Below are 16,536 nucleotides of genomic sequence, written 5' to 3'. Positions count from 1 at the left end.
TTATTGGAATGAAAGACAGAAAGAGATCTGATCACATCAAAGCAAGATGTGGCTCCCCAGTGCTGTATGGACCCTCCTTTTAGTTATGAAATGAATCCAGTGACCTACATTATTTACATCTGACACAGACAGACTGGTTTTGAAATGCCCACTATTTACATGGCAGAACTACATTGTGGGAGCGCTCAACACGTTGTTCCCCTCCTTTCTTGTGAGTGCCATGCAGGAGGAGTTTGCCGCATTAAATATCAAACTTCTCTTCGCATATGAAATGTCCGTTCTCCTCGTAGTCCTCTCGAGTGACCACCATCTCGTCAAAGTCCGGGTTCTCTGACAGGAGCTTGCCACCCTCCCATGAGTAGCAGATGGGGCTGAGGGAACAGAAGAGGGTTCAGAAAGCACATCAGGCAGCCTTGGGTGATAGGGTGCGCCCTCTGTAATGAACACAGGGCAGTAGAATGGCCAGGTACTGAGAAGACGACTGAGCATCAACACTTACACACTGCATTAAGAATATACCTCCAACCTGTGCCACAGAGGAAATATTTACAGTATAATATGCCAAACACACAGCTAAAGTGTGGTACCCTAACAGTGTGTGACGGGTGCATCATAAATTCCCCTCCTATTGCTGTGGAGTTTCACTATATGATGGCAAAAGGGCTGTGTGCGGGTTTCAACTCATTACTTTTTGCTTCTGATTGGACTAATTAGATGTCATCACCCTGGCGGTACGTGTGCCCACTCACTTTTGTGGCAGCACCACAGACACATCAAAGTCAGTGGGAGTGAGAGAGCGGACGTCCTTGTACACCCGGTCCCGGAACCCCGGAAACAAGGTGTTGCCGCCCGTGAGGACGATGTTTTTGAAGAAGTGGGGCTGCATCTCTGGACACAAACAAAACAACCAATCATACTGCATGCTGGAAATGTACCAGTCAGTCACATTACATTAACAGGAGTATTTTCTGGACATAAATGTGACACACAGGAAACTTCCCACTGACCGAAGAGGCAGTTCACCAATGTGTTAAACTACTGCACAATACACTGTATGCTGGTTGCAACTAGGGCTGCAGCGATATAGAAATTTCCTTACCGCAGTATTCGAAGAATGCCACCTTGCAGTTTGCGGTAATACTGCAACCAAACCCCCTGTGTTTAATTATTCGTTCATTTGACGTTACTTGTCCTTTAACCCTTTCGCGCCCTACGGTCACACCGGTGTGATTTGCCGTTTAGCGTGTATGCTAAAACCAGTGTGATTGGAACACTAGATTGGAAAAAATTCTAGCTAATTTTAGCTTTGAGGAAACAGATTTAACGTTAAAAAAATATAGCAAATGCTAACTGAAAAGTATGACAAGCTTAACGCTAATGAAAACATAAACCATGTAATGTAACGCGCTACATAGCATAAAAATGTTACGTGCAAAAGGGTTGCATTTCAAACACCATATAAAATGCTAAGTATTTGGTTGATTAACTTAATTATTACACACATTTAAAAGCATTTTACGTGAGTTTTGTTACGCATTGTAATTAATAAACATGGGTACAGACAGGGGTTATCATACACTGAATGTTTTCCTCCATAACATTATTTGTTGACAGCTGCAGTTGCTCACTAGTTTTCAACACCAGACTCACAAACCGCTTCTCCTCAGTGGCAGTCCTCTTGATTGATTTGATTGGTCAGTCGGACCAGAAGGTTACAATGACGTGATGTGCTTGCTAAATGTTATGTGTATGCTCAGTGCAGAGGTCAGGTCATTTTAGAATCATTTTCTCATTCTCGTGTGGAGAGGTTTGGAGAAAAGAAAAAAAAAACGCATGTACTGTGGACGTCATCCTTCTCAAAACTGACAGAAAAAAAGTGACGGGAAGGCCACAGACCAAGCCAAAAGCTACATGAGGAAGGCAGTGCACTCAGATAAGGGGGGAAAAAAAAAAGATGTTATGATGGTAATGGCGGTGACCGTGGTACACCTCCTAATACCGCGGTTTGGCTGTAATGCGGTTATTGTTGCAGCCCTAGTTTCAACACCATACCTGTTTAACAAATACCGCAACACTAATTTCTGTGTGCAAACTGGTACAATATTTTCTATGACTGTCATCACACAAACTAATAAACAGTAAATCCTGTGATTTCTGCATAAAGGACTTCATTTAAATTGCACTGCTTGATTATACCGATCGCTGTGTAACTAGCATGGCTGACAGTTCATATTGATCCTAAATTTGTCTTTCCTTATCAGAACACCTGCTCTGTGTAGCTTTTTTGAATTCACAACACTGAGGATTGCTCTGAACCCTTCGATGGCAGACGGGGGCGCGGCCATTTCCACGGCAGTGACAGACGGTCTAGGGGTGCGGTTAAAGGTGTGGTTAAGGGTGTGGCGCTCTCCTACCCTCGGGCAGATTGTTGACAGAGTGGACCAGGGCCTCTGGAATGCCCATCTCCTGAATGCCGATGTCGGAGGGGTGAAAGAGCATCTCTGGCACTGCGAACCTCTCATTGGCCAGGCGCAGGATCTGCTCCCCAGTCTTATACTTCCCTGTGAAGTTCATCTCCTCCCGAGGCTACACACAAAGTCAGATTAATGCTTCCACATAACGCCCAGTCCATTTCTGAGGCTAGGGAGGAGACGGCAAGGCTTCAGAGGGAAGGAAAAGGTTTCACATAGCTAATTTAATCTGTAAACAGCAACAGGCTCAAAAATGTTACAGAGAATCTGCGTATTCGTTCAGAATATTCATGTCTAACACTGTTATATCACAAGACTGTTTTTAGCCTTTCCCAGAAGAAACATGCACTTATGAGATTAAATGTCCTCTGTTCACAGAAATAGGAAAAATCTCAACATGAACCCCAGAACTTCACACCTGATCTCAGTTTAATCAAGTGTAAATGAAAATGTAATTTTTACGTTAGCTAATGGTTTAGATGCATAAATTGACAGTAGTGATGAAACGCATGGAGAGGAGGTGTCCTGACCTTGCAGAAGCCCTTTTTGATGGCACTGAAGTCCGGCAGCACATAGTCTCTCATCACCGTGTTCTCCTCTCCTTTTAACCTGCAGGGAGCAGCAGGTACACTGCAGTATTACTGCACTGCATCACTGGACACCCAGCTTTTTCTAACCAGGACAGGACAGCTCAAATGACTGATCAGTGATCCTGTCGGTCCAGTTAAGTTTATGTTACGTGGGCCGCTGCAGCAGAGTGTTGAACTGTGATGTTGTACTGGTTTCGAACTTTGACAGAGAGGAGGGCGATGACACCGGGGTAAAAGTGATGGTAGTAATGAATGGCACTCACTGAGCTATTTCCATGTCCTTGTAGAAGTCCTGGGACACATAACACACGTCTTCCTTGACCTGATTGATCACATACGTTTCATCCATAACATGTAGCTGCCTGCCAGGGATGATATTACAACAGGAGTCAATGACGAGACAGTCCAATGTATTAGAAGGCTATCAGCACTACTAGTTTTTAGATCATTACTATATCCTTACCTGTATGAGATGATCTCCTTTAAATGATTGGCCAGCAGCTTCCCACCCACATTCAGCCTAAGGTACAACAAGATGCAACAAACATCAGAAATCAATACAGTTCAGCATAATGTAAAAATTGTAAGCAATGTAAGTCACTCTGGGTAAAAGCATCTGCTAATCATCAGTTATGTAGTTGTGTTAAAGGTATTATGATGTAATCCACAATGTATAACAATTCATGTTACAAGCCAGTCCACCATATATTCGACTTATATTCTGCACAACGTGTAACATCTATTCACAGGTTGTGTTTAAATACTGTTACCTGCAGATTCCGTCTTTCATTTTCTTCCCCCTGCAGTAGGGGACAATGTGAGTGAAAGAGAACCCGCTGTCCACAACGATGCAACACAGCTCCGAGCTGTTCTCCTGGAAGTACCTGTGTGCGCTCAGGGACCCAGCTGAAACACACAACGCAGTCAGACCAGAGTAAAGTAACACAGAGCGCATCGAGACTCTTGAAAACGATCCCAGTGTATAAAGATCACTACAGAAGAACACGGAGCCCATTCACACCTAATAAAACTATCATCTCATGTTGAAACCTAGGAAAGGAACACCACACACTAAAAATCTGCTAAAAAGCAGAGAGCAGATGCAGACCTTGGCCTGAGGTCACATATCCAAGCAAGAAGACAAGCTCATCGACAAGTAGATGGAACACACACAGTACTTCCTATATTTAACATACCGTTGATTCTGAGAGCTGCATGGAACTGGTACTCTTCAAACAGAATCTCATTCATAGACTCCTGGATTGAGGTGAAGTTAAAGTATGGTTCGGTGATCACTATACTGGTGTCTGCAAAATCCACCTGTGACAATTAACGGGATAAACCACAAAACCGTAAGTCTGGCATGTGATATAATGACATTAATGTTCCTTTATAGATCCAGACTAGCTTTATTCTCTATGGTTCTGAACACGTTGTATATGTGTACCATATTTAACGAAGTACTTTGATCTAAAACAATATCTATGTTTTAACTGATTTACACGGAGCTTCACCTTGAACATTTCCTTTCCGAACAGATGATCCCACACCTTCCGCTGCACATCCCAATTCACCAGGTATCCCTGAAAGAGAGCACATACGCACATCAAACGCTGCACCCAAACACAAGCGCGTTGACATCAAACTTAGACACACCAATATTTATCGTATGAAACTTGTTTGGCTAATTTGTCGTTCTTTGACGCTACAGCGGAGCGAAAGGACAATAATAACACGTAACGTCCGGCACGAGGGGAGTAATGAGCATGTAAGCGTCTCACCTTCTGAAAAGGCAGGATATAGAACAGACCAGATGGGTCCTTGATTTCATCCAACTGGTTGGCCGTAAAGGTTTTCAGTCTGGAGGTTTTGGAGCGGAACTGGCAGTTCGGGATAACGCTGGGAGAAAAATGGTAATTACACGAAAAACTCCGAGAACTTTCCCCAACTGATACAGCTGTGCGATTAGTCTAAATGTAGATATGCAGACTAATCCGCTAAACCTTGCCAGCTATTCTAAAACTCCAAAAATGTGGACTTGTAACTATTTCATTCTGAGATGAAAATATGTTTTTTAAATGCTATTCATTACAAACACGTTTGATTTAAATTAATTATTTAGCTGTATCACAGGCAAGTTTAGGCAGCGAATCAGGCAGTCGGTTACAAGCGGTTAGCACTCGTACTCAAGTTTTACCTGACTTTTTCGTGGCTGTATCCAATTTTCGCCGTGTAGGCTCCATTATCAAGAACGAGCGTTGTCATCACTAGTGGCGGTTATTATTATCAATTAATTATTGTTAAATAAAAGATTTCTGGCGCACATACACATTATCCTCGTGTTTGTGTACGCGAGCTAATTCCGCTTGCACATGATTCGGCCAATCGCGTTTCAGAATGTTGTGCTTTCTTTTTCATGGCCGTATTGCAACCAATGTTGTGACTGTAGTTCCATCATCCAGTACGGCTGTGTTATGTGCTTTAGTTACCGAGTTTGGTGGAAAATGTCTCTCATTTTCAAAACACAGTATCAGTAATACTGTATCACGGTATGACGCTAACGTTGCACTATGCACTGTACAATAAACGAACACATCTAAATATGACTGTTCTTCGGTTTCTTCATATTTGCGCTGTAAATAGCTAGCAATGTTTAAAGTTTGAGCTAACACCATTTCAGTAGCCTACCTGATCAGCTCTTTACTAGAGCACGTGCATGTAACTAAGTGTGAAACCTGATCGAAGCACTTTACAGCGTATTTTAGAAAAAGTAACAATTTTAATAGCAAATATTATAGATGGTTATAGATGAGTAGTCGTTCATTCATGTACCATGGTATCATGAAGGTGTCTATCCAAAAAATACAATGAAATAAAATTGTAACTGGGCCCTGGGACTGAATAGCAACTATTTGCACTGTGATTGTTTATGGAAATTCGCTCACATACATGGTTCTCCGGACCATCTCTGCTGTTTAAATTAAATTAAGTTTTCCGTGCATTTTTTCATGTTATTAGAGGAGCGTAATTTAAAATAAAACAAATATTAGAAAAAAACGTGCAGTGTTGGTAAACAGAATGTTAACGCAAGGCTGTTTCGGTTTCAGAGTTGTATTCAGTTTATGAAAGTTTGAACCAATCGGTCCTTTTTTTAATCTAATCACAATGTGATCCCGTAGGTTAACTTTACCAGGCGCACATTTTCCCAAAACTTTTTCGTTGATTTTAGAAATTCACAATTTAAAAAAAGAAAATACAGTTATACCAATACACAAAATAATTTCAGGCCAGAGAACACTGAATGCCACAGACGGTAAGACTATTGAGACGAAGCCCCCATGAGAAAAGAACACTGCAGTAATCTCTCGCTACCCTAACATGCTTTGTGTGAGAGGAATTTTCCACTGAACGCTAGCTCGCTCGTCAGCGACAATTCTCAATGCCCGATTGACAAAACGGTGAGAAATACTTATCTGAACAACGTATGTCAATATAAGTAACCTTATAACTGTGAAAGGACAAAATAATTTACTTGGCTCGCTATATTTATATGGATTTTTTTCAATATTTTATTTCGTCACATCCGTAAACAAAGAAGCCCGTGTGAATTGAGACGTGCCATGGTATGTACTGGAAAGGGGGTGTCAGTACCCTCTTAATCCATAATTTTTAACTATTTTCTTCATTATTATTTCAATACATGTCCAAGACATACCTGTTAGGACGTATTTGCCACATTGTTTGTTTATTTATTCAATGCTCTTACTGTCTACTCATACGTTAAAAGTATTGTTTCCCAAGAGTTTCCTAAAAGATAAGACGAATGGTTTATTCCAGTTGTAAGAAATACTGCTGGCCAGCTGGTAGCTTGAGACCTTTAAAAGGCTGTAGTTAGGTAAAGACAGAAAGCAATTGGACCAGAATTCTCTTTACACAAGACCAAAAACATAAAAGTGTGTGTGTGGTAGTCTCCTCTCAGGAGACTTGCAAAGGTAATAAATATTAATTTATATTTCGTTTTGCCATCTAGCCTAACATTTACTTTCTCGGAAGCTTTCAACATCCTGTTTTGCTAGTTAACTAGTCTAGTTAGCAAGATAGAGAGACCTAGATCACAGTATTCCGCATTTATGTCTTGCTAGCTAATTCATACGCCTAATGATTGGAACTTGTAAATTTACACTTAGTGTATCTAGCTAGTCTAGCTAGCCTATTCAAACCTTTGACATAGATAAGCTCGCTAAACAAAGGTTACTTAGGATTACTACTATGTGTTTTAAACATCACAGTATTCGTTTTAATAAAAGGCGTTTTATAGTTTCTAGTGTCAGGGCGGCAAGAAACGATCTTGGAAGAGTAGCTATTAATAGAGTTTTCTAAACGCTTTAGAGGGAGACGATAGGCGAATTTTAGAACAATGCTAGTTAGGGCTAGCCAATGTTAGCTAACTTGCATTTCTTTGCTACAGACTTACTAGTTTAGTGACTGTTCATCTGTCTAGCTGGCTATTGATCTTGCGATATTGTGTCGTTTGAAGGGCTTTTTGGATGTCCGTTTGCGCGTCAGTGCAGTCAACCAGTGAAGCCACACATTGTGTATTGTTTTAACTGCCGTTGAATTTTCGTTGGCACGACTGTAGCTCGCCCTTGTTTTGGTGCTGGAGCTCGGATCACGTGTACTAATCGGTGACGCGTGTGTGGAGGTCTCCGTGCTGCAGCTGAGACACACGGTACTATCTGTACTGGTGTAACAAGCCATCTAGGGCCGAGCGACGGCGAGCCCTCAGCCAATGCGAGGAGAGTTGCTATGCTTAGCGCTTTTGCTGACAGCCCCACTTTGCTCCAGTGATCATCCTCCGTGGTTTATCGGTTGACAGCGTTTTTCAGTTGGGGGGGAAGGAGTCCTTTTTTATCTGAAAAGGACTGTTCGCGCTGTGAGCAAGGACGGCGCTCGCGAGCAGTCTGCCCCTAAGGTCAGAAGTACTTTTGACATTTCTTTTTTTTTTTTTTTTTTAAATCGATACGGGCTCAGATGACATGACACGGTATGTCTGTCGCCCCTCCCCCCATAAAGTCAACGCTCTTCTTTCATAGATCCGAATTTGACCTGTAAGGGCTGTCGTTTGGAAATTTATCGTAGCCATCCTGACGTTCAAATTGCACTTCTAATCTCGTTGAACTTTGCAAGTATCACAATTTTCATGTGTAGGAGAAGGATCGATAAATGTTAAACGGGATTTGTCACAGTTACAGCTAGAGCTAGACTATCAGCCCCTTTTATAATTTAATTCCACTCGTCACAATTTGTTCTCTCAATGGATCTGATTAAATTTATTGCAAGTCCACGTAACGGACACGCCTCCAAGCTGAACCTCTGAATACTATGAGGTCGACTGTCCCCACTCTATATTTCAAATTGATCTGATCTTTTCTTTGCTCCATTTGTTAATGAAATGTCCATACCTTAGCCGGCGGTGAATGTTTTCGCACTCAATGGCGTGGAGGTCTGGGACGACAGAGGTCAGTACAGTAAACGCCAAAGTACCTGTGATACTACAGCTATAGAATTTTGAAGGGCTTCCAAAGTGCATCTCTTTGATTAGACTGTCAGTGTGCTGTTCACATGTTATGAGCGCACTATCCGCAGTCAGGCGCAACTGGACGAAATTTCCTGTTGCCTTTCCATTGCGTGCGCGGAGTAGCTGGCGAGGGAGATGCGTTCCCTCGCCTGCTCAGATACTGTAAGTGTAACTGGATATTCTTTCCTTTGAGAGGCCCGGAGTCACTGCGTGCACCCGTGAGATAAACCCAGTCCACTCAGCTCAGAGCGCCGTGTCCCCCCGTCACTTTCCTAAACGTCTAATTGAATATTCGTATCCCAATGTTCTTGTGCGCTGGTGAATTAGCGAGTCTTTATTTATGGGTTTCATGGTATTAGCGCCAATTTAAATTGAGAGGTTACAGGGTTTTTCCTCTGGGATGTTCCGACGGGTTGTTTACTTGAAGCATGTGGAGCACTGTCTCAAACTTAAAATGTTATCAGCTTTTACTGCCTTGGCTAGAACACAACCGCATACACATTCCGCTGTTGCCGTGGTAACTGCCTTCCGAGCTGTTAAACCAGTCCCCGATGTTTTGTAAGTTCTCTGGTGTTGACGACTTCTTCGGAAAACCTCATATTTTTTTTTTTTTTTGCTCCATTTTCCCCATTCCATTCCTCAACACTCCTGCCTAGAAAGTTAAACGGCCAATTATCATAAATGGACAAAAAACCTGGAACTGAATTTTTAGTTTCCACATTGCAGTTCAGCAAAGATATTAGTAGATGGGATTGGTACAGAAAATTCAGATTGGTCCTTTGTGAATTGGAAAGCACTGTGAAATTGAACAAATCTGCTCCCCCCCAGCTGATTACCCACAATGCCGCTGAACAATGAGCGCCCCACCTCCACGTCTACGGCGAGAAGCGAGGACCAGAGCAGTGACACGGAGTCGTCGGACCGATGTGACAGCATGACGTCGACAAGCGACTTTGAGTGCTCCCGCCAGAGCTTTACCAGCGACTCCTCCAGCAAACAAAGCTCTCCATCTTGTAAGACCGTCATGCACAAACACACATACACGCATGCACACATGCACATACAGGGCTTCACTTTAGCTTACTTGGTCACAGTGGGAGCGCACCTGTTTATAAATTCATGCAGAGAAATTGTCAGTTGGTCAGTATATATGTCATTGTTTGTGTGTGTCTGTGTCTTTTTAGCTAGCCCTCCCAAAGTCTTAACACTTGATGAGGTCATGGCCTCTGCCCGGGACCTGTCCAACTTGAGCTTGGCTCATGAGATTGTCACAAACCGCAACTTCCATTTAGAGCAACCGGACCTCCCTCAGAACAGGTACCATTGAGAAATGTCCAGCCAGACAAAGTGTCAGCATGCCACCTCTTGTAATAAGAAATCAAATGGCAATTTATTAATATAATGGGTATTAATAAAAGACACAACTGCACATAGGTCATATTTAGAGTCGGTTTGTATTAAATGTTTTGTTTGCGAAGGCAGCCCCAATTTTTATTTCACGTTGTCTGGTAGTATAATATACCAAGTGTTTTTGCAGAATATCTGTTGTGTTTTTTATGGAGGTCCATTTCCTTCTTTTCATAGGGCTCTGCTTACTTGTGTCTTTATTGCTAAATATTTCCTAGAATGGGATATTATTTCATAATGATAAGTATGTGATGTATGTGATATGGTTAATTAATTTCCCATTCAAACATTGATTGGGCGGCAGTGTAGCATAGTGGTTAAGGAGCAGGACTCGTAACCGAAAGGTTGCTGGTTCGATCCCCGCTGGGACACTGCTGCTGTACCCTTGGGCAAGGTACTTAACCTAAAATTGCCTCAGTAAATATCCAGCTGTATAAATGGATAACATTGTAAAGAACTGTAACCTATGTAAGTCGCTTTGGATAAAAGCGTTTGCTAAATGAATAAATGTAAATGTAAATGTAAATTGATGTTCAAGTTTCTCCAGACTGACCACATAGAGCTCCATGTTCAGATCCTTGGAGGTGAATGCATGCTTGCAAACTGCTCCCAGTGAGGCCTCCATCATGACTGCAACAACTAAACTGGCATAACATCACCACCATACACTGCACAAACATTCCCCATTTTTACCCTCTCTAGTTTAGAGAAAAGGGTGAAAGAAATTGTTCACAAGGCATTCTGGGATTGCTTGGAGACGGAACTGAATGATGACCCTCCAGAGTATGAACACGCCCTCAAGCTTCTGGAGGAGATCAGAGATGTGAGTGCAGTTCTGTCTGTCATTCAGTCAAGAGGGTAACTACCTGCTTAGGTGTAATAAAATGATGGTCACTTGCATCATGGGTGCATAAAAAGCATGTCTTGTACAATTTTGGGAATTTGTGATTGGTTCTTGAGTAACCTGTGTACTTGCATGAACAATATTAAGAATCCAGTATCTCACAGCAGAAGGGACCAGAGACTGTCTTGAACAAGTTCTCGTCTCTCTCTGATCCGCTTAAAGATTCTGCTGTCGTTCCTGAACCCCGGAGCGAACCGCCTGCGGACCCAGATCTCCGAGGTCCTGGACATGGACCTGATCCGCCAGCAGGCTGACAACGACGCGGTGGACATCCAGGGGCTCGCCGACTACATCGTCACCGTGATGGGCAAGCTGTGCGCCCCCGTCAGGGACGAAGAGGTCAAGAAGCTGAAGGAGAGTCCCACCAACGTGGCGGCCATGTTCAAGTGAGTCTGGGGGGGGGGGATAGCAACCTTTACACGTGTATGGAAACACGTGAACCTTCCACTGGCTGACAAAACCGGGTGCATGAAAGTATGCTGTCTAATCGTAACTGGAGGTTTTCCAGTGGAAGCTCCAGCTCAGTCTTCCCACCGCTGCTCTTCTTACACTCAGACGGCAGGTGCTGGGGGCCAGTTATAAACTGCGAAAGTTGGCCATGTGTAAGCTATTCCATGTAAGCCATTCAAGAACTCCGCTCTTGTCAACAACCCCTTCCAGATGCGGTGATTCTATCTGTACGCTTGTGTCGGAGTGGGGGATGGTCCACGCATTTTTAGAGCAGATTGCAGGCGCATGAGAACTGACGATGCGCGTAATTGCTGCGTTTGGGGATGGCGGGTCACTGTTGACGCTGTTGCTGTCTTTGGCAGGGAGATTTTCCGAGTGCTGGACCTGATGAAGATGGACATGGTGAATTTCACCATCCAGACCCTCCGGCCAGAGCTGCAGAGACAGTCTGTGGAGTACGAGAGGGCCAAGTTCCAGAGCATTGTGGAGAGGACCCCCAGTACGTACCCCCCCACCACCATGTCCAGTTACTGCTTTTATTTTCCATTTTGTATCACGAATGCCAGTAGACTAAATCAGGTAAAGATATCTCTAAAATGGTTACCTCCAACAATGGCCAAGGGAGGAGTTTTATGGATAGGCTCTTGGCTGCTCTGTTCCGTACAGAGTGAAATGAGACAGTCTCCTCGCTGGGAGAGAACGTAAATCATGTTTCAGAGGTGTGAAAATCGGATGTGGCCCAGTACAGGGTATTCGATTGGCTGGCGGGGAGCCGTGCACAAACCTGCCCCGCTCCTTGCTGCATGCCCAGACTCGAGGCTTTTTGTTGCTGAAAATAAGCTGCAGGGTGCAACAGCTCAGTGGTTCATTCATCAGCAGAGCCAGTGAATGGTGTAGCCAAGTGTTGATGATGGCGTGCTTTGCATAGCTGTGCATGTTGCCTGTAGTGGTTTAGTAGTAGAGACATGGAAGTAGTGAGGGCTTCTGTTGAGGGAGAGGCAAGCGTGAAGAGCAGGGCAGACAGGTAGATAGGAATAGAGGCAGGAGTATGAGAGAGTCAGCTGGTGAGTTTCCACAGTGAGCCTGTTCTAATCTCAGGATGTCCATCCAGAAGGCTGGTCCGATATTAGCCCGTGAAATTTAAGTACATATTCAATAGATATAGATGTTTGATGTACATTTGGCATGAAAGACAAAATGACTTGAATTAGTTTGTAAATGTATAGCACATTTTACTCACAGGCCTCAGCAGAATGTGGCATTTAACAGCTGTAGTATTTTGAGCACACAAAATGATGCTGCCCCCACCTGCTTCCTGCATATGTGAAGGCTCATCGCTGCGTTCAGCGTAACGCATTGAAGGCGTTTGGGTGTGGCTGTGGCGAGCTCAGTGTTATGCTCAGTGTAGCGTTCCGAAGGCGTTTGGGTGTGGCTGCGTAACGCTCGTCGCTGCGGTCAGTGTAGCGGTTCGGAGGTGTTCGGGCGTGGCAGCGCGGCAGTTAAAAGGCGCCTGGGCGCGGCTCTCTGCCCCTCCGCAGCTGCGCTGGACCACACCACGGACTGGATCAAAGCGTGTCTGGAGGAGCTGCTGCTCTCTGTCCCAGCCGGACCGGAGAAGAACGTGCGGGCGCTGCCCAGCCCCGCGCTGGTGCTGAACACGGCCTACATCAAGCTGCTGAACTGGGACCACCAGAACCACCCTCTCCCCGAGGTCAGTGTGTGACACGTGACACACAATATGCATGATACACATCCATAGGCACATATACACAGGCATAGAGTGTGTGTGTGTGTGTGTGTGTGTGTGTGTGTGTGTGTGTCTGTCAGTCTTTCCTTTTCTATTAGCATTTATTGCATTCTTACTCTAGTTGTTGATATTTTTCCATTGTGGCACCTGTTCTGTATTCAGTGTGGCTCTGGACACTAAAACACTGTGTGGCAGACAGATGTGGTCAGAAGTGGCATTTCATTGCCTGTATGCTCTCTTGTTCATGTGGTCTCATTATATGTGCTGTTGTACCTTTGGCTTTGCAATACGCTTTGAATAAGCCGGTTGAGGGAACGATTGAATGTAAGAGTGTGTGTGTGTGTGTGTGTTGCAGACCCTGATGACGGACGAGGCGCGGCTGCGGGAGGTGCAGCGGGGGCTGCAGCTGCTGCAGACGGTGGCGTCGGTGCTGCTGATGGTGCAGAGCGCCGTTGGGGGGCCCGCATCCGGCCTGCCCGCCCTCACCGAGCGTCTGAAGAGGATGAGCAGCGTTCTGCTGGAGGGCATGCACAGCCAGTGGGTCCCGATCCCCGCTCCACCCCCAAATCGCACCCCCCCGCGCCCCATCGCTCCGTCACCAAATCGCACACTGCGTTCTGCGCTATCATAGCGCCCCGTCAGTGCAGTCCCAGATCATGCTCTGTGTTCCCGTAACACTCTGTCCCAAATCGCAAGGCACATCATGCTCCCATAGCACACTGTCTCTCTGTCCCAGATCACATCGTCTGCTCCCATAAGGCCCTGTTGTTCCCATCGCAAATCATACCCATTTTCCCATAACGCCCCATTGCTCCATCCAAAATGACACCCTCGCTCCCATCACACTACAGCAGTCATACCACCAGTATGTGCTGGTAATACCTGTTTTGTACGAATATCATCAAGGCAGGCGTTTCTATTCCATTTGCATGTTTTGGGGGGGCTCCAGAAAGTCTAGTTTTCACATGATTTCAACGCATTTGAACCATAGACTTGGATTAGTAATAAATGTGTTAATATTTGCATATAACTCAATTTTTAGAGGTCAGAATGTGTGCTTAGAATGTTAGGGCATTTACCTGCATATGATTTAAGGGAATGTTGTGAGCTGAGCTGGTTGGTTTATGTGGTATATTAAGTGGTCGTGGTAAAGTGGGTTATTAAAGTCCCTCTCTTGTGCTATTACTCACCTGTTCTGTGTCCCTCTCTTTCTCTCTCCTCCTCTCCCCTCTCTTTCTCTCTCCCTCTCTGCCCCTCTCTTTGGTGGCAGGAGCTTCAACCTGCCGGAAGCTCTGGAGAGCGTGAGCGCTCAGGTCTGCTGCGAGCTAAACAAGTCCCTGACGGAGCGCGGTTACCCCCCTCTCTCCCCCGAGCTGCAGGCCACCCTGAGGGGACAGATCCTCGGCGTTGCCCAGGAGAGCAACCCTGTCCGCAGCCTCGTCGGTGAGAGCGCAGATCCTCCCCCATCCCTCTGTCCTCCTGCTTGCAGGGACCAATGGCGTTTATTCCTCACGAGTCTCTGTGCGGCTCCAGATGGCACCCAGCTAAGGCACTTATCAAATGTGTGTGTGTCTCTCTCTCTCTCTCTCTCTCTCTCTCTCTCTCTTTCTCTCTCTCTTTCTCTCTCTCTTTCTCTCTCTCCTCTGTCTGCCCCGTGTGCGCATGCTCTGCCGGGGCCCCCCAGAGGAGAGGGTTCAGCTCTATTTCAGGAGCTTCCTGACCACGCCCAATCCCCACATGACTCCGCCCCCCACCCCCGGCGGCCTGGCGCCGATCCAGCATGAGCTGGCCGCGCTGGGGGCAAGCTTCGTCAGCATGGTCAACTTTAACAAGCAGGTGTACATCCCCTTCTACATGGGCATCCTGAAGACCCTGCTGTTCAGCGGGGCGGCCCCGGCCCCGCCCAGGGAGACGGCCGACGCCCACGTCGCCTCCCAGTGAACGCCGCTGGAAGCAACGGGCCCACTGTGTGCGTGGGCCTTTCGGGCTACGGGTGCTTTCTGCCCATGACAACAGATCCCAGATCAGCCCGCCAACCCTCCGTTCGTAACCCCAGCCATTTAGTGTTGAAGCTCAACACCGATCCAGGATCAGTTGTTAAGGGCAGAAAGCTCCTCCACCCCCCCTGTCAGTACTGTCATCTGCATCCTGACGGCTGTTGCTCGTTGTGTTTTTACAGAACATTAAACTGTAGGTCAGCGCGCTGTAATGTTATTGCAACGTATTCTGAATGTTGCGTCAACGCGCACATAATGGTGCTTCACAGAGAGGAGGGAAAAGTGAGAGGAATAAAGAACCTTCCGTTGTAGCTCATTCCAAAAAATGCGCTACCTTTGCCTGCAACAATGACCGTTATGTAGATTACTGAAACATGGTGTTTATTCAATGAAATCATTTATTGGCAGACGTAAAAATTATCATTACATAATGAATCTATTTTTGTGCTTTTGGCAGTGTGATTGTGTGATGTTAAATAGTTTAATAATGGCCAATTCTCCTGTTGTTTTGGAGAATGTTAACTAAAGTAAGTAAACTTTCATAAATGACTATGATTACGGAAGCCATATATTAATATTTCCTAAAGGGAAAAAAAACTATATTTATAGACATGTCACCCATTTTATAGAACAAGATTTTTAGACTACATGTCTAGAGTACACGTTCCTACCTGTGCAAAGGGTCTTGATTGTTACCTTTTAGAGAGAACAAATGAAAAAAGTATATTGTATGTCAGTTGCTTATGTGTTTGTAAGTGCCACCATTTAATAACTATTTGTTGAGTCCTGAGTCAAGAAAATATTGGTACAAACTCAATCACAGTATACAAGATGTAGCGTTTATAGGTTATTTCCTGGATTATACATTCAAATAACTTGAAATGATTGAATCACAGTGTCAAGAGAGGGACACAGCTGTAAAGTGGATGTGGGAAATCAGGTGACCAGGTTTTATGGTTTTAATCAGAACCGTTTACCGTGGATCTATTGGTTCAAGATGGTAATGTCATCAGCTAATGTGTGTGCTGGCCAGTGAAAAGTCTGACTGAGGGAAATCAAAAGGGTATAACTATTTTAATGAGTGCATGGTTTTCCTTTTATGAAAGTGTTCCTGAAAATATTTATATAAATATTGTAACAAGTTGAAATGTGCAGTGGAACTTTTTGTTACTTCATTTCCAGATAGTTTTGTTTCCTGTTAAGTGTTTTTTGACAAAAAAGACAAAAAAAAGTATTGTAGTGTCTAATAACTTCGTTGGTTTTGTAGAGAAATTTTTATATTGTATTATGCCTGCTTTGAGTATACTTAATACCCTGTCTAAAACGATAATGTACCAAATCTATCATGAACAGAAACGTTTTAGTTTGGTTTGCAAGCTGACCTTTTCATAG

The 16,536-nt window shown here is 44.6% G+C and overlaps 2 protein-coding genes across 3 annotated transcripts; one reads left to right on the top strand and one right to left on the bottom strand.

The window, feature by feature from the left end:
- Window positions 1-58: 58 nt before the first annotated feature.
- actr6 (actin related protein 6) lies at window positions 59-5,437 on the bottom strand. Its single transcript, XM_036518228.1, has 11 exons — window positions 5,259-5,437; window positions 4,843-4,960; window positions 4,576-4,644; window positions 4,258-4,381; window positions 3,832-3,967; window positions 3,525-3,581; window positions 3,325-3,423; window positions 3,002-3,080; window positions 2,415-2,586; window positions 750-888; window positions 59-371 (listed from the first exon to the last, which is right to left on the bottom strand). The coding sequence occupies exons 1-11, from the start codon at window positions 5,324-5,326 to the stop codon at window positions 242-244; spliced, it is 1,191 nt and encodes a 396-aa protein (XP_036374121.1). The 5' UTR covers window positions 5,327-5,437; the 3' UTR covers window positions 59-241.
- On the top strand, window positions 4,918-16,364 carry tcp11l2 (t-complex 11, testis-specific-like 2). 2 transcript variants are annotated; one of them, XM_036518227.1, is made up of 10 exons: window positions 4,918-4,974; window positions 9,468-9,652; window positions 9,824-9,956; window positions 10,749-10,869; window positions 11,113-11,336; window positions 11,763-11,899; window positions 12,939-13,111; window positions 13,503-13,684; window positions 14,418-14,590; window positions 14,832-16,364. In XM_036518227.1, exons 2-10 carry the CDS (start codon window positions 9,481-9,483, stop codon window positions 15,086-15,088), a joined length of 1,572 nt encoding a protein of 523 aa, XP_036374120.1. In that variant the 5' UTR covers window positions 4,918-4,974; window positions 9,468-9,480; the 3' UTR covers window positions 15,089-16,364. The 2 variants fall into 2 exon arrangements, with proteins under 2 accessions (XP_036374120.1, XP_036374119.1); XM_036518226.1 differs by lacking the exon at window positions 4,918-4,974 and adding an exon at window positions 6,918-7,053 and having other exon boundaries at window positions 14,832-16,363.
- The last annotated feature ends 172 nt before the right edge of the window (window positions 16,365-16,536 follow it).

Source organism: Megalops cyprinoides, chromosome 23 (genome assembly GCF_013368585.1).
Source record: "Megalops cyprinoides isolate fMegCyp1 chromosome 23, fMegCyp1.pri, whole genome shotgun sequence".
Taxonomy (NCBI): Eukaryota; Metazoa; Chordata; class Actinopteri; order Elopiformes; family Megalopidae; genus Megalops; species Megalops cyprinoides.
Note: the sequence above shows the minus strand (reverse complement) of the source record. Positions and strands in the feature narration are given on the sequence as shown.